Source organism: Orbicella franksi, chromosome 6, assembly GCF_964199315.1.
Source record: "Orbicella franksi chromosome 6, jaOrbFran1.1, whole genome shotgun sequence".
Lineage (NCBI taxonomy): Eukaryota > Metazoa > Cnidaria > Anthozoa > Scleractinia > Merulinidae > Orbicella > Orbicella franksi.
Genome location: NC_138150.1, coordinates 10,851,777 through 10,876,050, shown reverse-complemented (window position 1 = coordinate 10,876,050; position 24,274 = coordinate 10,851,777). Strand labels below are relative to the sequence as shown.

At 37.1% G+C, this 24,274-nt stretch overlaps 1 protein-coding gene across 2 annotated transcripts; it reads left to right on the top strand.

Annotated features, from left to right (window-relative positions):
- LOC145491429 (gelsolin-like protein 1) lies at window positions 1-24,070 on the top strand. Of its 2 annotated transcripts, none has more exons than XM_081470619.1 (15): window positions 1-115; window positions 3,628-3,717; window positions 5,070-5,162; window positions 6,759-6,854; window positions 7,994-8,088; window positions 14,315-14,387; window positions 14,552-14,644; window positions 15,481-15,546; window positions 15,702-15,738; window positions 16,891-16,979; window positions 18,283-18,320; window positions 21,953-22,038; window positions 22,474-22,565; window positions 23,230-23,323; window positions 23,719-24,070. In XM_081470619.1, exons 1-14 carry the CDS (start codon window positions 35-37, stop codon window positions 23,320-23,322), a joined length of 1,122 nt encoding a protein of 373 aa, XP_081326745.1. In that variant the 5' UTR covers window positions 1-34; the 3' UTR covers window position 23,323; window positions 23,719-24,070. The 2 variants fall into 2 exon arrangements, with proteins under 2 accessions (XP_081326745.1, XP_081326744.1); XM_081470618.1 differs by lacking the exon at window positions 1-115 and adding an exon at window positions 2,982-3,191.
- The last annotated feature ends 204 nt before the right edge of the window (window positions 24,071-24,274 follow it).

Below are 24,274 nucleotides of genomic sequence, written 5' to 3'. Positions count from 1 at the left end.
CAATATCTAACAGCAAGGATAAACTTTTGTGGTGATGGCAGGCCTTGTAAAAGCAAAGAAGTTTCTTTGGAAAGACACAAACTTGGAATTTTTCGGAAGTGACACTGAAAGACGAGTAAGTACTGAGAGTAGGATAGTTTTGAAACTATACCGACGAGATGGTTTTGAATTCACCTCTGAATTTAGATTCATGCTAGTTGCAAAGCTACCGAACCCATTCGAACCATCCTCACGGACGCAGATATCCTAATTTCTGGGATTAATTAGAACGTTTTGGTACAGGGCGCCTGTACCGATTTATTTCTGCCGTTCACAGACTCAACCTGAGAAAGACGCTAGCAAGATATTTCAAACCACCTGCATGTTTTAATAACACACATGTTAATCACCAACTGATCTGTGTTTGTTCTTTGCGGGATAGAAGTTATAATTAACGGTTAGTGCTTCCCGTTGTAAATTTTTTATATGTGCCAAAAGTTGTCCGATATCTTTCGGTTTGTCAAAAAAACCATTAGTGATCGCGTGTACGGTTTTAACAACAATTAAAAATTGAAAACTGAATTAAAAGTTATCAAGACGAATTGAGAATTATTTTTGCTCTGCGTGAATATGACACAACACCTTTTTAGCTGCTTTACTTACAATTAAATTCAGAACACGACATGTGGAAATTATACCGAAAGAACGACAGCGAAATTTGCGGACTAAAGGCGTCTAACTGTGAAGCTTCTTTGTAACAGTTTTAAACCCTCCATCGATAGGAACAGACAAATGCTGCATGATGGTACGGTTAGCAATGGTTAAAAGGATATGTTACTGATAACCTTTAGTTGATAACGAAGTGGAAGACCTAAGCGCTCCTTGATGAAGTCAATTTGCGTTGTTTATATTGATAACTATCCGGAGAACACCTTTACAGATGAACAAATAAAGTCGGTCAACTTACACGTCGGTAAAAGCGTTCTGCAGTGTTAGTACTGTAGCACAAGAATACGAAGTTATAAAAGCAAAAAACTATCATTACTAGTAACTAAGTAAACAACACAATGAAGCTACTTAAATACCCGTTTCGTTATCTAAAAAAGATATCACAAGGGTCAACACTGAACACAAAGAAACGTTTCTCCGTAAAATTTGGACTCCCAGTTTGACAAGCTTCGTACGGCCATGATACCCAGATGATCCACAATCCTTTAGTGCAAACTCGGTATATAGCTTTAACGACGACTTCATCGTTTAGTAGTAAGATAGAAAACTTCGAACTTTGCGAAAAAATAAATAGATAAATAAATAAGTAAGTAAAAAAAAGTCAAACAAAGACGGCATAACATGACCATGGAAGGTTAGCCTTCTGAATAAACTTTAAAATATTTTGAATTTACTTTGTGTCAAATGTTCGACTGTCTTGCTTCAAGCATTTTATCAGTGACCCACTCACTTTTTAAACTTTATGCATATACAATTAAGAATTTCTCTGAGGTTATAAGAGTTAAGTGGTCTTTAAACACAGATTAAAGCAGTGTGCCGGCTCGTAATCACGATTTTGAAAGGGAGAGGGGGTGCGACAGATGCCAAACTGCCAAAGTGGACTTAACTAACGAAATGTATGTATTGATTGTCTGATCGTCAGACGGAATGACAGTTTGTATCCTTATCAGTTAGGCAAAGCACTTTGAATAAATTCAGTTAACATCAACTTCCCCCAATAGATCACGTTAGCGTTTTCAAGCTTTATGAGATAGATCAAGCTAACCTTTACTCATTCTAGTTAAGGAGTTGAGGAAGAACCGTAATAAAACACTTTTCTAAAATAATTGAGCTGCTTTGACTAATAAGCCCCAAGCTAAAGCAAAAGAACGCGAAATCAGTCTAGTACAATTCAGCCTGTAAAGTCTATGTTACGCTATGTGGACGGCAAGATGTGGTCTTCTTGTAAAGCTGAAAAAGTCCTAAGGACTACGAAAAAAGCGTCTAGAATTGTTCTCTTGATTTTAACTTTATATTATTTTTTATTATATATTTGTGGTATATTTTCCTAAGCCTTTAAGAGGCACAAAATCCATCATTTTCATTCTTCTGTCCATTCATTTTTTCTATAAATCTATACACGTTCGACCAACCGACTGATTGACTGACTTACCGCGGACCGACTGGCTGAGTAACTAACAGACCAACCAACCGATTGACTGACTAACGTAGTAACGATAAAGGCAAGTACGTGGACGTGTCATCCTTATCCTTGCCTCTTCCAGGCGTTCAGTTAGTTGGGACGCAGCACGAAAAACGGCGAGAGAATAAAATGGAGAGAAGGGCTTGGTGCGCCTTACCGCGCAGCGCTTCTCTCTTATTTTATTTTTTTGCTCTCCGTTTTTTCCCTTGCACTCCAACTAACTGAGCGCCTGGAAGAAGCTATCATGATCCATATTGCCAGAAAATCACACTGACTTACTAAATTAATTTTAAAAGTACAATACATTAAAATACCATGTACCACTGAAATCCGACGGTGTTCTATTTTATATGCGCTCTCTTCGCACTTGCACTTTTCATGCCTTTTCTCTTGTTTTCTAAATTCGTGCATCTGAAAAGTAAAGAAAAAGCTCAACTGTCGGTCTCGTTTCTCTTTGTTATCAAAAAGTGTGATATAGCCTACTGAAGTCTCTGGGATCATGTTTTTGTCTTAATTGTCGCCAGAAAGACCAAGAACGAGGAGAAATGGCGCTTGTATTGGCTATAGTGAGCGACCGCTACAAGCTCTGAAAGTTAGAAGCTGCCACCAGTACCGTAGGCCACTAGGCTATATGTGTGCTTTCTGCCCTGTTTCACATTAAACATGGAAATAAAAGTTGTATTTCTTTTGCTTCGAACACAGTTTTTAAATAGCGTTCATTAGCTGTCACAGTACCGGGGATACCTTATGTGACGTGCATGGTATGTTAATGATTAACAGTAGATAGAATTACAATATTTATGTAACATCAACAAGAGCGTGCTGTCGACCAATAACTATACTTCACAAACAGCACTGGTCGCTTGGCATTTGCTACAGTGGGAACACCTTTACTTGTGATAGTACAGTTTTCTTGGAAGTACGGGTCTGAAGTGGAGAAATGGCAGGACTTAGGAAGGCTAAAAAGTTTGACTGGAAGGACTCAAATTTGGCGCTGTTCGGTTCTGACACGGAGAAAAATGTAAGCTTTAGTTCCAAAATGGCTGCTGTTCTCCGGTGGTACGTGTATTGAGTGGTGAATTTCAGGGATAGCAGCATATAACGAACTAAAGCAGTTTGTTTAAAATAGTGCAATTAGCTGTCTCTTTCGTAAAACGTTACGGTTGGAACCTGTCGCCCAGCTAATCTAAACTGCTGTAGTTAACGCTTACAGATGCATGTATCGATATAATTTTAAACTTGACTGCTGTATCAAGCCAAAAGCCATTCGTGAATCGAAGCTGTTAAAAACATTTGATAATAAATAACGAAATATCTCGTCGCCTGAAAAGTGCTTCCTTCCATACTCCTTGATTATGTCAAGCTTACACAATTTATAACTTAGCTAGAGGCAGACGAATGAGGTGTGTGATGCGTTTTACTAGTTTGATGTAATTTTGATTCCCATCGTTCGTCAGGTTAAGAAAAGTTCTGCAATGACAGAGAAAGCCTGGAAAGGGTGTGGACAGAAAGTCGGCATAAAGATCTGGAGAATTGTCAACTTTAAGGTGAGTATACATTTTATGTTAATATTCGGAATGTTTAATGATAGTACAGTTAATTTGGTAATACGGTAGTCATAAACGTACTCGTCCGTAAATTATCATAATCACAAATACAACAGCAGGACAATGCAGTAGTCATTGTAAATATTATTTGTATCTTTAAGCGGTTTCAGATAGTTTCAGTTGCCGTCCTCTACCCTGTTCTCATACCATTGTGCAATGATTATGTTAATTCTTATTATTCACTGGCGATTTTGACCTTCCGTCATGTGCAGGTTAATGAAGATTTCATTATTGGAAATGCTGAGTTTTTACCTTATATGGTGTCATATTATAAACATTCCAAATGAGCTAAATTTAGCGTAACATTTAGAAACTATGTTATGCTTGTTTTCACAGACAAAATCAAAAGCAGGCAACCAAGGAAATATATTTTGGAATAACTTTCTGCTATTGCTTGCAAAACCTGTTTTGGTGAAAGTTTTCCATATTTACTAGGTGTTCATAACGGGTCGTGTAGGGCATAATTTTCCAGTTGAGTGTCATTAAGCCATGACCAAGTAATGAGGACTCACTACTTTTTACCGATACTGACCTTGGGTGAAATGCACTGATGACCAGTCTGCCCAAGCCACTATTTAGTGGTTCTAGAAAATATCCATACCTATACCATGGGCAGCATCTCCAAAGTCTGAAGGGGGAGGGGGAGGGGTGTCCACAGACTGGAATTCAGAGGGCATGGGGAACACATTGGACTGGAATTCCAGGCGTGGGTGATTTTTCAGGTCTGGACTTCCAGAGGGGGAATACAGGTTCTCAAATCGAGCCCTTTGCTTAATTACGCAGAAGAAAGGTAAGCAAAGCACCAAAGGGCTTTACATTAATTGACTGGACATTAGATTCCTACAAAAGCCATATTTCCCACTTGGATTCTCATCAGACTCGAAAATGGTTTTAAGTATAGAGAGACACCTACTAAAATGATTTCGTGAACAAGTTCAAACTGGATTGATATTTTTTTTTGGTGTTTTTATGAATTGTTAAATTTGGCTACTTCTTTCATGTGACACTTAAATGCCCTAGCCTCAGAATACATTTAGCGTAACAGTTTGTTGTCAGGGCCATAGACAGTATGAGGCAAACCGAGGCACTTAATTGCCTCAGTCATTTGTGTTCTTTTGTTTGTTTTGTTTCTCTTTTTTCTTGAAGAGAGAAAGTAAAATACTGCCAAATACCTAGGAAGAGAATTTCACTGTGGACATTGCCTCAGACGTAACTCTTTTCTGGCTACGGCCCTGTTTGTGATTCTTGTGCTACCTGTGTATAATATAGAATGTTGTTGCTTGTCCACACAGGTAGTAGACTGGCCTGTGGAAGATTATGGGAAATTTTTTGAAGGAGACTCGTATGTCATTCTTCACACTTACAAAAAGGATCCAAGTAGTGAGGTAAAAAAGTATTGAAAAATAAAATGTGGCATTCACATGTGTGCAACAGATCCATGAGGGTTCTGTGACTAAATTCTGTTCTTAACTGATGATCGTAACATTTTGAATTTAGTTGTGAAAGTTCATTTTCAAGTTGCTGTAAATGATTATGGATAAGCCATACTTCAGGGTGGCTCCTTATGGTAATCATTTATTGTGTTGAGCACGCTATTGTTGTGTTTTGAATGCTGTGTTTGCATTCATTTTTACACCCCGTCCTCTCAAACTTATTAAATGTAATAAGCAGTGTTGAAAGTTATCATGTTATACAATCATCTCTGTTAAAATGCATTTTTAACCATTCATATGGCTCAATTTGAGATTTTCTTGAATTTCCTGTGGTGAAGTCTTCCAAAATTTTGAATTCTCTGTACATTGAACCTGGTGGGATACGAATTTTAAACATGAAAAAAGTAGGGTTTGTGCAGGCAGGTTTTTTTATCGTTGGAAATTTGTCTTTCACCACTACAGAAAAACTGGTCTGTTAGATTTCCCTGAAAAAAGAGCTCCAACCAAAGTAAAATATTAATTACCAGTCTGCCAAATTTGACAGAATTTTACCAAAGGAAATGTAAGAAAATTCACTGTCAGTTTTGCTGTTTGTGCTCATTTTGACGTCATAGCATGTCAAAAAATAGTGATGTGTTCCTTTGAGTGCACCCAGATTACTCAAGCTCTCGTCCTTAATTTTTGATCAATTATAAAACTATAGGTTGGGAGCCACCTCTTAAGCGTAAATTAAGGGTCACTCACACCTTAATCAATATTACCTCACATTATCAGCTGTGTCAAGTCCCCCAGATTTTCCAGGAGCATACTGAATACAGACTGAATCTTGTAGCCATTCTCCTGTAAGGGTTAGTTAATCTTTCAGACAATACAAAGGAAACACTTAAAATATACATTTTCCAGACATATTTTGGTGGATTTTTGGCTTTTTTAGGGGTGAGGTTTTGATATTTGATATATTTTTGTGGTTGAATTGGTGGAGCTCTACTTAGAACAACTTTTTGTAAGATCAAGATGGTAAATTGGCAATCTCCCATATTTTGAATTTTTAAGGTTGGCATCTCTGCATCATTGTTACACAAGTATGTGCAGTTCATGCAGACTTGTCTTGGAACTTCTCAAGTTCAGTTTTGGACATTACATTGATTTCAGAGGATGTTCTGTTTCTGTCAGTAGCACATCACTGATTAATGGCATTAATCATCGTACACTGTGCATGGCATTTCTGTCTTTCAATATTCTCACAGACAGTGTAGACTCAGCCCTTAGTCGTCCAGGTTTGGGTAATCTCAGCTTATGCCATTGCCATAACTACAACCTAGACATACAAATTGGGTGAAGAAAATGCAAATTCATTGTAAGTTGTAAATTAAGCTCTTTAAACTTGAAAGACAAGCTTGGTGTGGCAACATTTGCATCAATTCAATGTCTATACATATGCTAAACTAAATTAATTGTTCAGTTGATAAATTCATGCTAATGAGATCAGAGAATGCTGGCAGAAAGAAACAATTTCGTATGTTAACTAACCAATGCTTGATTTGTTAGGAGCTTGACTATGATGTCCACTTTTGGATCGGCAAGTATTCAACTCAGGATGAGTATGGCACAGCTGCATACAAGACAGTTGAACTTGATACCTTTGTGAGTATTATAAGTGAGTGTGGCAAAGATACTTTAAGGACATTCGCACTAATATTATTGTTTCTGCGAATCCTTACTGCACACACAAATTCACATGCCACGTCATGCATGAGAACACTCTACATAATAAAATGAACCATGATAGGGCAGATGGCCGTTGCTATAGCTTTTCCTGGATTTAACGATCTTGGACATTTGGTGACCCCTATTTTTCTTTTGCTGGGTCATTTTCTCTACTGATATTCTATGTTTAGTGAAAAAGAAGAAAATCTATCAACTAGAAGTTTGAACTTTTTGCAAAATGCACCACCGAAATCCATTCCTTTTAGCTCTTTGTTTATCTGTGCAACAGTTTCAAATGCCTCTTGAAGGGTTAAGTTTTGTGAAAATGTTGGTAACATTTAGAATTATTTTGGCAACAGACCCACTTCTACAAAATACAACTAAGGTCGTATGCCTCCGTTGACTTACCTTAGATATTTTAAACTATAAACCCCTGTAGACCATGCTGAATTACGTGCGCCAATTTTTCAAAATAGTTTTCCACATGCTTTATCTCTGAAATGAAGTCAGTGACCCCCAATTTTTTTTTGCATTTCTGACTCAAGTAACTCATTATCTGACTGCAGTAAAAATTTTAAAAAATCTGTTGACTGAAAAATGAGGTGGTGCCCCTCAACAATGACCGTTAGTTTCTGCTTTTATAGTATTAGTAAACAGTCAAATAAAATGTTGCTGTTTCTCCAGAAAGATGGCTCAGTCAACACTTCATGTTGCTTTAGCTGTAGGGATGCTCACAACAGGACATCATGTTGGGTTGTGTGCAGATCTTGAAAAATTTTAGAGTCTGTGTTAAGTCTACATCTGAGTCAGCAGAAATTATATACAGTTATCACACTAACTTTAACATAAGAATTAGTTATAGTCATAACAAACATTCAATCCCAGTAAAACAGTCAGTTGACTGTTGTTTTCTCTAATTGTAATGTGTTATCATTGGCACAACTTATAACACAACATAGTAGCAAGGGTGAAAAATATGCACGTGTTAAATGCAGCAAAATGCACCTTCCATGCTCTGAAGGATTGTGGGAAATGCATACTTTTGATTAAACTGTGTTATTTTTTTGCTTATATAGTTGGATGATAAACCTGTCCAGCATCGTGAGGTAATGGATTACGAGTCTGAACGATTTAGGTCTTACTTCAAGGCTATTTCCAAGATGAAGGGAGGGTAAGTGAAATGCAGTTAGGATGATAGACCTTTTCAAAGTCCTTCGAGGTTGTAGGTAATCCTGCCACAAAGGACTTTTAGCACCTGTCAATTTTCCTCTGTGCCATTTGTCCAATAACTAGCATGAATTTTAAGTGAATCAAACCAGACACACAAACATTTAATATATTGCCACGGTCAGTCGTTTTGGGTTACCTGGTCCGGGGCAAAAAGTGTGGACTAGGTAAAAACTCAAGAATTGAGACAATATTTGTCTCAATTTTTGACTGAGCCTATTGTGTGTCACAGAAGGGAATTCTCTGGGCATTTCTGGGACGGTGACTGCCAGAGAAAAGCAATATAAACTCTTTGCTTTTGTTTTAATGTTAACTGTTCAATTTAAGGTTACAGTATACCTTCACATTGCCAATTTTCTTCAAATTTGGATTTTTGGTTCAAAGTAATGGTCGAAGAGTAATCTCTAATTTCTGAAAACAAAATGGAAAAAAACTTAATATTGGCAGAGAAATGGAGGTTTTACATTATGGCTAGAAGTAAAAGTTCCCTCTTGATTGACAGTCCTATAATGTGTACGCAATCAACCGAGACTACTTTCGCGGGAATATTACCTCTATGGATACCACGAATTGGCTGGCTACTTAGTTAATCAGCATTGTTAAACCAAGCATTTTGCGTATTAGGTGTAATTCTATTAAGTTATAAGTAAACATGGACCATGGAAAACTCTGTTTACCAGTTTGAAAAAGCGAAGAACAAAATTAATGAAAACACATCAGTGAGTTAAGCGAAAGTTGGCCTCGCAGATGAAGCTATAGCTATTGTATCAAGCGGGCAAAAAGATCAAGTCAAGAGAGGAGAAGGGTTCTGTAAAAATTTGGGAACTTGACAGCGATAACAGCGACCTTTACGGGGACTCTTCTGTTGAGTCCAATACTGATGAATCGTCCAACTCATTGAGATCAATTGGAATATTATCCATGCAGATTTGCTCCGCCGCGCTTTCTTTTGTTCAGTTTGTTCTCATCGTCCAGCCACTCTAGCGTTTGTATCCCTTTTCGTCTTCTCCATTTTGCCAGACCAGCTTCAAGAAAAACCGAGCTACAGAAAAATTCTCTCTCTGCCTTGAGCGCATTGCGAAACACAAGGGTTTTTTGGAGATTCACGCGTAAATTTCACTACAAGTTAATGGTAGTAAATTTTCCAAACGTTGATTGGCTCAGTGATCTGAGAACCCAGTTGAAGGCGTTTGTGGGCGGAGTTTATTTGCGAAGTAAGAGATTTTTCTTAGCGCTGTTTTCTCGAATAATTTTTTTCACTTGAAGCAGACACTTTAAAGAGTTACAACTTAAAGGGGATTTGTTTGATTGCCCTCAAATTTAGACAGTAGCTAGATTAACATATAAAAAACAAACAGGTGTCTGCAAATTATGTATTTCAAAATATTTTTTCTCTGAGAACAATTTTTGTACGATCACTTCACATTTTTTAAATCCTATTTCAAAAACGTTGTAACTTTTTACTGCAATTGAATATGGCAAAACGCAGCTTTTCTAGCGCTTTTTGTCCTGAAACCGAGGAAAAAAATACATTGGCGAAAAACAAAATTCGCTTTGACTTGTAGCTTCCAAAAGGTGATTAGGACGCTCGCATTTAGTGGCCGTCAAAAAATCGGAAGTTCGTTTTATTTCAAAATTTTTGGTATGGTTTGATAGCCAGCTCTATAAGCTTTAATTTGATATAGGGGTTTAGGTATCTACAGCTTAAACCAGTCGTGCTACATCGCTTGGATGCGAGACACCCCTGAAGGTAGACGGTAACCTTAAACGGCTCATTTGGATCCAAATGGACATCATCAAGTCAGAAGCATTGCCACTTTCAAACCGCAGGCAAATACTGATTACTCAAAATAGTTGAGCCCTTGAAAGTTTCTGTTACATTTAACCATAGCACTTGATCAAAGAAAACAAAAATATACCAAAATTTCTTAAATTTCAGGTTCAAGAGTACCTTTCTAAGTTACCGATAATTCTTTAACTATAGTTTGACCACTATGCAATGAACAAGAATTCGCTAGAAGCACAGTCTTGTAACCAGCAAGTTTAATGGCAGGTAATTACCTTGCGAAATTAAATTTAACCTTGCATGTAATGTCTATGCATACATTTCTGTACAAACCACTTAACCACAGGCTTGTTTATGAAACAACTTCTACAGCAACCTTTGCTAGAATTCTCTTTAATATAAAGAGATTAATAAAAACCAACAACTAGTCAAATCGTCCAGCCTTAGACTTTGCACTCAGATCACAAAGCAGCAAAACAATTTTTATTTCATCAGGACAAGCGCTATTAGAACTGAACTCTGTGAAACACATGGATTCAACAGACTTCTAATGTCAAATTTGTACAAGAGTGAAATATTCAAAAGAGTCGGAACTATTAAAACATTCCGTAGTTGAACAGAATTTATAGGTCACGACCTGTTAGCATTCAAAACTTGATGCAATTGGTCGCTTAGGCTTCCAGTTGAGGTGCATGGCAAATAAAAAAGACATAAAAAGTTTGTGAGAGAAGTATAATAACACAGTCAAACCTACAGTTACGACCACCCTCTTCCCAGCAACCAGTTTTGCAAAATACCAATAGATTCCGAGTCATATTATCATCGTAAGCTTTATTTATACATGGTATCAAATTCATACAAAATATGCTCTTCCATCGAGCCATGTCTAACCTAGATATAAAAGTTACAATTTATAAGCAATCTACCACGAGCACTATTTCTACTAATACAAATTATGCAGCTTATACTAACACTAAAACTAGTACTACGACTTATCATATAATAAATGCTATTACAGTACTGAAACTGGGGCCACCCAGTCAATGAAAACCAGTCAGATGGCAGAACTGGAACAATATAGATTGTAACATTTTCAAACTCAGCCAATCAAATGTCCAGTACAAAACAATGGATCTCAACTTGTTCGTTGTGATGCTTGCGCGACATTATGTTACTTTACGGCTTTAGATTTTACATCTTTTACAAGCATGATGAAATTAGATTTTCCACTGTGAACATACGGCCACACAAAATGCCATTCTTGCAGTTTTTGTGTAAAATCGTTGAATATTAGATTTCGATACTTTTTTACAAAATGAATTCTGCTCCTGTTTCTATTTTTACACAGCTTTCAGTTGTCATTATAGTGCAGCCGATCGTGAAGTTCACTACTCGCAGAAAAACTAAAATATATGTGTTCACTGTCTCAGCAGCTAAACATCAATTTTAGGAGTTTGAACTCCCTTTCTGTAATAACATTGAAAATTCAAACAAATATTTTTCCAAGTTGTAGTATCAAAGTCTCAGCGTGCAAAATCACTCAGGCAATACCAAAAGACGATGGTGTCACAAGAAAATTTTGAATATATTTCCAGCAAATTATTCAAGTTTCAAGTCCTCTTTTGTTTCATGTTAACTTTTCAATTCTCCTGTGATGCTTGAAGTTTGCTTTCAGCTCCTTTCAGTTACATTGAAAATAATCCCTTTCCAATTCATACATTTTGAACTTGCACACATGAGAAACTACTCAGAGACCCTTTGAAGGGTTTCTTTTGAAAAGCCATGTCAATATTCAGACCTTACACCACATGCTCTGCTGGCCATATATAAAGCTGACATATATTTACAAGTGACACTCTTATGTAGCTGTTCTTTTCATGTATTTTCTAAACCAACCAATGACCCCATAGAAAGTACAGCATATAGTTCAATTCTTCTTAAACACGCAATCAGGTGAAAGCACTAATGGTTTGAGCTTGACAAATATTTTATTAAGCAACACCGTAGTCACGTATGCATCACAACAAACAAGTTGAGATTTCATTGTGTTGTTCCAGACATTTGATTGGCTGGATTTGAAAATAGGACATTTGATTGACTGGATTTGAAAATGTTGGAAACTATTGTTTCAGTTCTGTCATGTGATTGGTTTTCATCGTCTGAGTGGCCACAGTTTCAGTTAACACACTGTAAGAGCGTGTCCGTGTAAGAACCAACCACTCAAATTTTCATGGAAAATGGATTGCCTTCATTTTTTCTACACAAGTCAAGCAACATATGCAATGAACGAAAATGGCCGTCATTTTGACAAATTCACTTTCTCTATTTTTGATGAATTTTTTTGTAGGTACCTCGAAAACCACACAAAACCGGAAATTGAAAGTTAGGGGTTACGTTATGCTTGCTCAAAAATTCACACATTAAATGAAACAATCTAATTCTTTCAGAATTACTGAATAATTCTTTCCTCTTTCCACAAAACTAAAACCTATTTGCTTGTCTTAAACACAAGCAAAGTTATGACGTTTCATCCTGATGTTCTAAAAAATGTCTTTGCCATTTTTGCTGACTTAGCCTCTAAACAAACATCTTTTTCAAAAGTGGGACCTCTACATGAATGATGACTCTTAGCATAATGAACTAAGCCTAAGCTACAAATATCTGTATTAAAAGTTGTGGGCACTCATAATTTTGAAGAACAAAAAATGTGAGAAAATAGCTGAAAATTCAACATCTTGTCCATTAACTGAAATGTGGTTTTAATTTTCTCAGCGACCTTTTTGACATTACCTGATTAGATTTATTGAGTTTTAACATTTGGAGAATTCGATGAGACTTATTTTACACTAAAATATCAGAAAATCTTTCAAGCCTTGGTTTGCTTTTGACTTCTACTCTACTCCGGCACTGATCACTGATTGTCACCGGCCATTACGTCACGCATCACACATTCTTTCAAATTCTTGGTTGAAGCAGGCATTGATTTAAAATCTTGTTTTCCCATAGAAATGAACAGCCTTATTAGATTATTTTGATACTTTTTCCACACCATATCTTTTCATTTTCTTGGTTTTTATAAGTTTGCTCTAATTTTAGTTGAGTTACCACCAAGGCCAGTAGTGTAAACAATTGGGGTCAATGTCAACACCATTTGTCCGCTACTCACATTTGACCGTTCTTTCATGAGTTTCTTTTAATTTCATGAATTTCAATTACTAATAAATCAGTAGAACTTATTGAAGTATTTTAGTGCAATGTGATATTTTATATTTTAGTACAAGGACGGTTTTTAAACTGATCTAAAACCGTGTAAACAGTTGGGGTCAATGCCAACACCATTTGTTTGCTACTCACATTTGACCATTCGTGAGACTTTTTTTGCAAATTACAATAATGATAATAAATCAGGAGAGCTTACAGAGAGATTTTTATCCAAACTGATATCCGAAATGGACCTTTTAACCGATGTCATGCTTTTCCAATTCTTTTATTCAAACAAAAAATTCAAACAAAAAATAACAGAACTGGAAGTGGAAATATTCTACTGCTGCAATCTTAATCTTGACACTTGCCTCAATGTGAATGCCTGGAACAGGCTTCAAGTTCAAACAAACATTTTTGAACTTTCACACAGTCGTTTTGCTTTTCTGTCAAAATTATACTCGGGGAAACAACCAAGTATCAGACACGTCCAAGTGTTATTGCCTAAAATGGAGCTGCATTGCTTTTTTGGTTTTATGTTTAGGGAGATATCAATTTTCTTAATTCATTACCCTGGTAATAAAATTCATTCTTGGCATGCAGTCAATCAAGGGTTAAGTTAGGGTTCCGTGAGTGACCGGCCAGTCGCAAATTGGGGTCCAAGGGCCTGTTCAGCTAGGAGTTTTAACTTGATGAATTATTAATGAGTTTTAGAAGACCATGGAATGCTCACAAGTTGCCAAAATTATTTGGTCAATGCATAAAACAAGTCACCTGGGATTGATAAAATCTCTACTCACATGATTAAATATAGCCATTACGCTACCCTGCCGGTCTTCATCCATTTGGTCAAATGCAGCAACTACATATCTACTACAGCTTTATAAAACTTTGCCACCCAGATCATCAGCAATACCAGGAAGTTTGATCATGTGACCCCAATCTTATAAGATTTATGCTGGCTTCCACTCACATCTCCTGGGTTGTACCACTAAACTGCATAATAACAATGCTGCATATCATATATCAGTGTGCTGTATCGTGCACGTTTTCAGGTCTGTTGAAGTTATTTTCTTTTGATGGTAAATCTTCTGTTGATGACTATGCAAATCTAAATGAATACTCCAAAATCATTCGAATCTCATAGGCATTTTTACCAATATGTAGATAATTTGTCTTGCAGGGCTGAATCAGGTTTCCGTCATGTAGAAGCTAAGAAGTATACTCCCCGCCTTCTCCATGTGTTTGGGGAAAAGGTGAAATGCTTCAGTATTATGAATGTTAGTTTTGCAGGTGTTAAGCCAGCTGTCAACTGTTGTATTGTAAAGTATGTAGAGTTCCTGTGGCCTTCCTTGGGTTGCATTGGTTATGGATATCTTATGGAACTAAACAATTAACCATAACTTATCACTTCCTGCAGAACAAGGTGCAGATCAAGGAAGTGAAGTTGAAGAAAGATTACTTGAATAATGATGACGTTTTCCTGATTGACTTGGGACTGAAGATTTATCAGGTATAGTGAAAACGCATAGTGCACATATTCATCTGATTTTGTAGCCATACAGAAACTGTCATGTCATAAACATAGGATGCTTTGCGTTTAACCAAAAATTCCTAAATGTTTGAAACGACGATTTTTTGTGACATTTTCGCTGCTGTAGTGGTTTGTATAAGTCGCGTTGTCAGCATACCAGTGGTCTGTTTGCTTCTATTTTTGAGATTTTAACATCAAAGTCATTGAAAACTTCCAAGCAGACGAAAGTGCAGCTTAACATTTTCCACTCAGGTGCAGTCAACCAGAAAATTATGTTCCATTTGCCCCAGGAAATTTCTGGAAATTCACACTGGAAGTTTTGGTTGAAGGGAGAGTGCCCATAGTCATGATGGATATAACAAAGTGGGACTGCAATGGCGAAGATTGCCACTTAAAATGGAGTAGGCTTGCTTAGCAGCTGCTGTTCAGGAAAGGAGTCCACTCTAGTAGACTGGAATTTGAGCCTGAAAACGGAATTAAGAGCTTTTTGATTATTATTTCTTTGAGTGCTTTGACAGAAAGAAATAGTGGTGTTTCATCATGAACACCACAAATGAGACCAGAATCCTTGATTTATGAAGGGATGAAGAGCATTCCCAACCTTTTCATTTTGGGTCCCCCCAGGCTTCAATGACTAAATTCTTCCCCTGGAAATTACAGTAATTCACCAAACCTTTTGATATTATAATTATTTAGATGGTGACAACACTTTACAAGCTAATTAAACTCCTGTTGACTCTTGCAGCTTTTGCTAATTTTTCTTGATTCAGAATGCCCCTTGATATATCCACTTAGCATATCAATTTTTTCTGTAGTGGAATGGTGACAACAGTAACAAAAACGAGAGGTTTGAAGCAGGGAAACATGCCAACCAATTGAGGGTAAGTATCCTCAGGGTCATCCTGAAATAATAATATTGTCATGTTTCAATTATGCCCAATTTGTGGATTATCAAAGGAGAGTGTATTGTATCATGCCAAACTGGGTTCTTTTTTATCAAACCTGGTTTATGACGCTTTGTGTTGTTGTCTTTTAGTCTGATCGAGGTGGCAAACCAAGCATAGAGGTTTTGGGTAAATTTCAGATTTTTCCTAAATTTCAGTAATTTATAAGAGACCGGAAGTTTTATCAAGTTTCATAATGTCTAATTTAAATACCCTTGGAAATTAAGGTATTAAATATCTTTGTGGGTGAAAGACACCTTTAGATAAGATAAACTTTGAATAACAAAAAAACAAAATTTAATATTTTGTGGAGGGTAGGTAAACTATGGACATTATTTTCTTCAATTTTATTTCATCATTGTTTTCTTTTCTTTTCTTTTTTCCAGTATTTTCTTATTGAAAAATAGTATTCCAATTTTCATTGTTTAAGAATTAAAATGTATGGCAAAAGTTTGGTTACTATTTTCTTAAACTGCCAACTTCTTGTTAAATGATCCAACTACAAAATCAAACATTCTTTGGCACACAAAATAATGTAAGATGAAAATCCTTGACAGAGAGGAGGCATGACGTGAGATGAAGTTGCATGTTTTTTTACCAGTAGTGCTTGACAAGAGAAAAATCCATTGGCAACTTCACCTGTTTGCATTTGATTGTAATTTTTCCCCAGATCAGTTGTGGGTCGTTTCTGTCAGAACTAGGTACTTCAAAGTGTCTTATCCGGCTGGTAGAGCTGACATTTTTTCAGTTCACAGACATTATTTCATCATAACAGATCAGCTTCAGTGCAAAAATATGCTAAATGATATTTCACTTGGTTTTGCACATTTGCTTCAGGGTAACAATGTAGCTGATGTCCATTTCATTGCCACCAAACTGATCGCTCTTTCTTTTTATAGGTGTAAACAAAATTAATTCAGTGTTCCAAAAGGGAACAAATTGTCATGTACTATGATAGTTTTGTGGGTTTTTAATTTTAATTTTTTCTTTTAATTTTTTTGTATTTAATTAATTAAGTAATTTTTTTGTACTATAAATGTCCGGAAGAAACTGAATGCACAGTTAGTTGTTCATTAAATTTAAGCTTACATATATACCTGTTAATCCTCAAGTTAAACAACTGAGACCAAATCAAACGAAATTTGTTATTTAGTGTTATGTATTCTTCATGAATATAATATAATTGGCTGATAATTTGATTGGTTACATGGTTGCATTGTTAACTTTTATATTGTATTAAATGGTGTTTTATCGATCAAGTGTTTAACTCCCACCCAACAGATAACTGCGTGGTTAGTGACGTACCGGAAGAGCTGTTGGAGATTTTCCCTGATGATGGAAAACCTGGATCCAAAAAACCTAAAGATAAGGTTTGTATCAGCTGGCTTTTTCCATTTTCGAGATGGTTATAAATTGTGTCTGAAGGTCTTTATGGAAGTGCTGTAATGTCAGTTATCAGTTAAGCTTAAGACTTCTTAAGCAATCATTAAAATTTCTCGTTTCCTTATGGTTCGAAAAACGGGCATTTACGATAGTATGATGTGAGGTATTTTTCCATAAGATCTAATTTCAGCAAAAGGTCGGACATAGAAGTCCGCGGCAAACATTTACAGACACGACAAATGATGCATAAAGAGGAAATTTGGAGCTCAGAAGTTCTTTAAAATGCGGTCAAATGTTTGACCAATTTCTTTTCTAAACTTTATATTCTCTATTTTCCAATTGCCCATAATTCACTCTGTTTGCGCCCCAAATTTTGTATAAACTATTGTTGTGAAATGCTCTTGGGAATATGCAGACCTCCCAAGAGTATTTGACAACAATAGTTTATGGAAAATTTGGGGGGCAAACAGAGTAAATTATGGGCAATTGGAAAATAGAGAATAGGGTATTTGATAATCAAAGCCTAAGGTATTTTTAGTTACACTAATTTATAATAGTCTTCAAGAACTGAAAAACTCGCGAGAAGGAAATGCTAGCCGAGAAAACTTTCTGTTTGAGAAAAGTCTAACTCTTCTATTATTTCTCGTCATAAAAACCATTTTAAAAGCGAAGTGACGTTTCTTACCTTCTCCTTTGACCTTATTTCATTCCCGAGGCTTTAAATTTCATTCAGTTTCCTCGCCAGCCCTCACATTTTATAGAAGGGTTTCTTTCACTGTTCTTTCAACTTCTTGGTTTGAACAACTGAATGAAGAAGCTGTGAAGGTCTGTGAACGGGATTTTCTTCACATGAGCTTTTCACGTTGTTCACACGTGGAAGCCACATTCTGATTGGTGTGCTGATTTCTCCCACGTGATGCGTGAAGCGCGTAGCGGTTTTTTCCCGCCGAATGAGATGCAAACATGGCACGAAATAAAACTTTCAAACCTGCTTTTATTTTATACCGTGTAGTTGGTGTACATGTGTTTCTTCAAAATGTCTTTTAAACCACTTGTATTCCGGTTGTCGGCCCATGTATGTTTTACAGGAGCCGTACCTCAACATTGGTCTCGTAACCAGGCGTTACATTATTGGTGGTCAATTCCATTCGGGCTTGTAAGTGGTTTCAACATCGTCTTTATCCCGCCGCCCTCTTGTATTTTCTGTGAACATTGAATATATACCTTGCCTATACTTAGTCCATCAATCGTTTTATAAACGTTTCTGAGTACACTTTTCCTTCCTTACAGACTGATGCTGGTGGTCAGTTTGAAAAAGTATTGTTCAGGTTAGTTTATAAAATCTTCAGGATGAAGGAGCTATTTTATAAAGCCGTGGTCCTTCAGCGTTCCTCGGCAACCACTGAGCCGCTCATCAGCTCACCGTATTTCTCTGTGCTGGTGACATAACATGCGTGTGAAGTAATAGTAATTGGAACGAGTAAAGTGGAATACAATTCAGGGAGTAATAGGGAGAGTTATTTCAAAATCTGAAGAGCGCACAGCGAGAGGCCGATCTGAAATTATGAGCGCGATTACTCCCTGAATTGTACGATTCGAGGTTCAATTACTAATAATCGTATCAATAACAAATTTCGAGATTAAAAAAGTCTTTTAAGAACTTCTTTTGAGCGAAAAACTCATGGTTTTTTAGTATAAGTTGTAAAACTGTGGGGAACATTAAAAAGGAAGCCATTGAAGCTCATTTAATTGACGTGCGAGTGCTGAAGGTATCCAATTACATGCAGTTATCTAATTACAAAAAGTCTAAATTGGATACATGTGATTGTACCTCCACGTGATCGCGCACCAATTACGTGACTAATCAAAACTATAACAAAATTCTCGTACGTAATTGGCTATCAGCAGCCCGATTTGAGCATTAATTGGACAGTGTATACGCGTCATGCTTGTAATTGGACAGTACACGTCATTTTGCGCGCGCTGTTGCGGTGCACTTTGTTGAGTAAACTGTTGTGTTTTTTAGCATTCATAACGACGTTTAATCGTTCAGCGATCAATCGATGGTTTGTTTGTTTCTCGAATTTTGTCATAGTTTTAATTAATTGGTAACAGGACATCGTGTCGTCCATTTCAGTCTGTAATCATACTCGTGATTCACAAATCTGACTCCCGCTTCGCGGTCGTCCGATTTTGTTAATCACTCGTATGATTACACACCGAATTGGATTCTACTCAGTCCTATTACCATTATTAATCATAACAATTACAATTTCCTCAAATGTGATTGGTGTATAAACTGTTGTATTTTGCTCTAATTAATCTGTAAAGTTGTAATCGGACAGTGTAATCGGACAGTTGGCTGTAATCGGACACCTGTAATCGGACAGTTACACGAGCCAATCATTTTAAGTCCTCTCCACTAAATCCACCAATCACAACATTGATTACAATCACTATAGTAACCACTGACTGAGACTGACTTTGTAAAATTGTGGAGGTTTAGTCTCTAGTGACTGTTTTGAAAGAGACTTGACAGCCATTTTGCGAGCTGTTCTCCATATTTTATAATTATGATACTTAAAATGACAATAGAAAGCTCTTTATCAAATGAAACTTTTACTTTTGTGGGAAATTGTAATTGTTATGATTAATTGGTAACAGGACATCGTGTCGTCCAATTCAGTCTGTAATCATACTCGTGATTAACAAATCGGACTCCCGCTTCGCGGTCGTCCGATTTTGTTAATCACTCGTATGATTACAGACCGAATTGGACTCCACTCAGTCCAAAATCGAACGAGCGCGCAGCGCTCGTTCGATTTGAAATCACAAGTATGATTTCAGACCAAAATTGCACGACCCGAAGTTCAATTGCCACTTTATTAAATCCATTTTGAAATCGCACAATTTTATCGCCTTAAATTTAGATTTTTGGTGTACTGTTTCAGTAGCCGGTTTGTTAAAAAAAGGGGAACCGGAAACGCCTTTACGTCTCATTTAGTATGCAAAACGATGTCATGTGACGAAAACTTATTCGAGCATGACAAAGAAACAAGCAGTTCTGAAGTCAGAACGAAAATAGTGTACTTCAGGGAGAAAAGTTCAATTCTCGTCGCCTGAATCAATTATGGAAGGCCTTCCTTTCTTCTGTGGTTGAGCTGAGATTTTTCATTGTCTTTGGAGAAGGAATTTAGAGGTGCATATCCTGTGTAATTCTGTGATCGATTTCTTTTGAGTTGTGAAACTCCCTCGAGTGCACGATGCCCAGTGGATAGTACGTTTTTTCCTTTTAAATACCGTTCAATGGCATGATTTTAAGGGAGTCCAGCTCGTTATCATCTCCGTTTCTTTTTGTGAGCTCGGCGTAGGACTCAATACTCAGGACCTTATCAAGTTCTTTCGGCTACATTTGTTTTAAGATATTTCCAAGATGGCGGGACTGGCACGGGCTTCGCAAGAAGTTCATTCATTCACTATTTTGTGCGGTGTGGCGTATTTTGACTATGTTTATTCACAGTGACAGAGTTGAGCTCTTTTGTTACTTCGTTTGAAACTACCTGAAACCTCGAAACATCTACCTTCTTGAGATGGCTCTGAATTTGTTGTTGTGTGGTTTTCATTTGTTTATGTTTTACTGGACTCGGTATCATACGGATCTTGAGCAGATGTTGAAGAAAAATCGCCAAAATATTCGTCAAAAAGGACACTGAAAGTTGGAAACTTCCATTAAAGTAGGTCTTCAGCCTGAAGGAGCTCATAATCGTCATTCAGAAACTGTAATTAATTAAATTCGTCGATTTTTTTTGAAAAAAACTACAATAACAACAAAGTTTTGGCAATAATAGTTGCAAAATTCTCCACACGGTGGCCTTTTGCCTTTCATTTTCCTGAAATTTTATTGATTACTTTAAACTAATCTTGAAATCTGATTGGTTGTTTTGTTTTACTGTCCCATTCTCATTGGCTGAGAAAAAGATGCGATTTGGAGCAAAAAATAGTGCGATTCGTGAATAAATCGCACCACTGAGAGCCAATGAGATTGCAAGGATAACCAGTGATTTCGAAATGGATTTAATAAATGATGTAATAGGACTGAGTGGAGTCCAATTCGGTCTGTAATCATACGAGTGATTAACAAAATCGGACGACCGCGAAGCGGGAGTTCGATTTGTTAATCACGAATATGATTACAGGCTGAATTGGACGACACGATGTCCTGTTACCAATTAATCAAAACTATGACAAAATTTGAGACACGAACAAACCATCGATTGAGCGCTGAACGATTTTAAAACGTCGTTATGAATGCTGAAAAACACAGCTGTTTACTCAACAAAGTGCACCGCAACAGCGCGCGCAAAATGAGACGTACTGTCCAATTACAAGCATTTACTGATGGGTTAATCCTGTCGAAAGATTCGTTTATTATTATTATTATTATTATTATTATTATTATTATTATTATTATTATTATTATTATTGACGCGTATACACTGTCGAATTAATGCTCAAATCGGGCTGCTGATAGCCAATCACGTTCGAGAATTTTGTTATAGTTTTGAATAATAATGGTAATAGGACTGAGTGGAGTCCAATTCGGTCTGTAATCATACGAGTGACTAATCGGACGACCGCGAAGCGGGAGTCCGATTTGTTAATCACTCGTTTGATTACGGACCGAATTGAACTCTACTCAGTCCTATTACCATTATTAGGCGGCGGAGAACTAATCTCGATCGAGAATTTTTTTATTGACAAATGAAATAGGTGTGTCTGGACGCAGGTTACTGGTGAATGACTGCTCGTGGAAAATTATCGTCGTGTAAGCTCTGGAGTTTCGCGATAGTTTTCTTAGAAATGTTCCCCAGACAAAACTAGAGCATTTAAGACGGTCTGGAATTTGAATTTATTTTGAATAAACAAGTTGTTTACCTCGCTTGACTCGTTTGATTGACAGGCTGTCAGATGAATCCGCCCAGATGACATTTACTGAAGTTGCTCGCGGGAAGGCGGTAACAAAGAGTGAACTGAAGAGCGAGGACGGTGTGTTTCCACCCCACCCCTCTTCGTTTTACAACCTGTAGCAAATTCGAAAATTTCTACCTTATAGGAAGACTGAAATGACAGAAAATGAGAAAATCCCTCATAACCACAACAGAGAACAGCTGTGAAGAGGAAGGAGTACAGTTTTGCTACATTAATTAAGCGTTTAAATTCATCGTCATTCTGAACTTCATACAACTTTTGTTGAGCACTCAAACTTGCCACCTGTAACACAACACTGCTTCCTTCAGCAAGTCATGAACGAGTCGTACACAAATCGTTAACTCTTCGATTTCTCGAGTATTCTCACTGTTAGCATAGCTGTTGTTGGGTCATAATTGTTGCGCGAGGACCTAAAGAATCTAGAACGTGGGCTGCCTGTGTTTTATACCTTTAAGTCTGCAAGTTTCTAACACGTAGAATGTTTTTTTTTAGTTTTCGTCTTGGATTCTGGAAAACATTGCTTTGTGTGGATTGGTAGAGGTGCCAGTCATGATGAGAAAAAGAATGGCTTGAGCCGTGCCCATGTAAGTGGGTGTGTTCGCGTACTCTCAATTTTAAGATGATTTCCAGTCCGTACTGCGCAGTCTCGGCACCCTAATGTTTATAAACATTATAAGCTCTCACTCGGTGGAATGCGAATCGTTGTTATTCGTTATGAACCACATCCCTCATCTTTGAGGCCTTTCAAATTATTTTTCCAACAGCTTCATTGATTTTTATAGCTGCGAAATTGTTTCATCAAGTGATATGAGAAAGAACGAAGCATAAAAGCTTCGTATCGATAATGGCGGTTGACATGAAACTTGGAATTTACTTCATGTAAGGCGTTGCGAAATGTTCACAAACAAAGAAACGGAAACAAATTCTCGAGAATGCGCAGTACGGACTGGAAATCATCCTTAAACAGCAAGCAAGCAAACAGCGTTGGCTTTTATTTGAAATTCGACTTCGTAGTCCCGCCGTTTATTCTCTACACCTATAACAGTGTTGTTGGGAAAATTTCCAAACAAACGTCGCTACTGACTCACAGCAGTACTTGCGTCAGTGTATGTTGCTTAGACAACACTGAAAACCAGCCTTAAACGTTCGTGGTTTTGTTGCTCTGTTTCTATTACAGCTACGTTTTCAAAAGTTGTTTCTGCGCTCATCTTTTTATCGTGTGTGCTTGTTTTGTTTTTCTTCCAACAGAACTACCTAAAAGGTAGTGCTAACCCTTGTCAACCCGTCACCGTTGTCGAAGAAGGAAAGGAAGTCAGTGAATTCCACAAAGCCTTCAACTGAGGTACTGCTCTTTGTTGACTGCAAGACTGTTAATCCACTAACCTAGGACAGTTCAGCTACTGAGACATTCAAACGACTCAAACTAACGTAGTCACGTGCGATTCCTGAGTTAACTATTTTGATATATTTTTTCTCAGAATCATTTCTTACGTAACAAATCTTTTCCCGTTTGGTCAACGGGAAAACAGGGTTGCGCATGCTCAGTCCACGTCGTGGCCTCGTTTTGTAGTGGCATATTCCTTTGCAGCAGAATTTTCTCGTATAAAAGTATTTCTTTGCCCGTTTTCCCACTCAAGAAAGAATATCCTTGTTTGAGAGTTTCCTTGGTTGTCTACATGTCAGTAACTGTGCAACTCTGCCGATGGAATTTCTGATTTTCAGTTTCGCTGTTTTCAGAGTGGCGCCATGTTTCCAGTGATGCTGTGTAAAAGGAACGACGAAATACTTTGGATTCAACGGATATGATTAAATGATATTTTAGTGTGTTTTTTTGACATTAGATTCAATCTTCAATCCACTATATTGGAACTGCTTAGTGTCATGCCTAATCGTAGATGAATTTTTGTGCGCTGTTTGTGTCACAACACGGGCAAATCCTTCTGCATTTGCAGGATACCTAAGCGGGAAAGAAAGTAAATTTAAAAACTGTAGGTTTCTTTGTAATTTTGTTTTTAATCAACCTTCAATGCTGGAAAGTACCGAGCATAATGAAATAAAAATATAAATCAGAAGATTTACTATAATTGGAGTCTCTGTTGTTGTGTGGTGCCGTTTTTAAAAGCATTCATAAGCAGTCTCCCCGAGAGTAGACATACATACGTACGTACGTACTTATTATTTGACGAAGCAGGTAGAGGAATTGGCAATACGTTAAGTCCTGATGTGGACCTGCGCTATCGAAAATGATTAATTAGGTCATGCAGCTTGGATCACAGAAAACAGCATCGAAAAG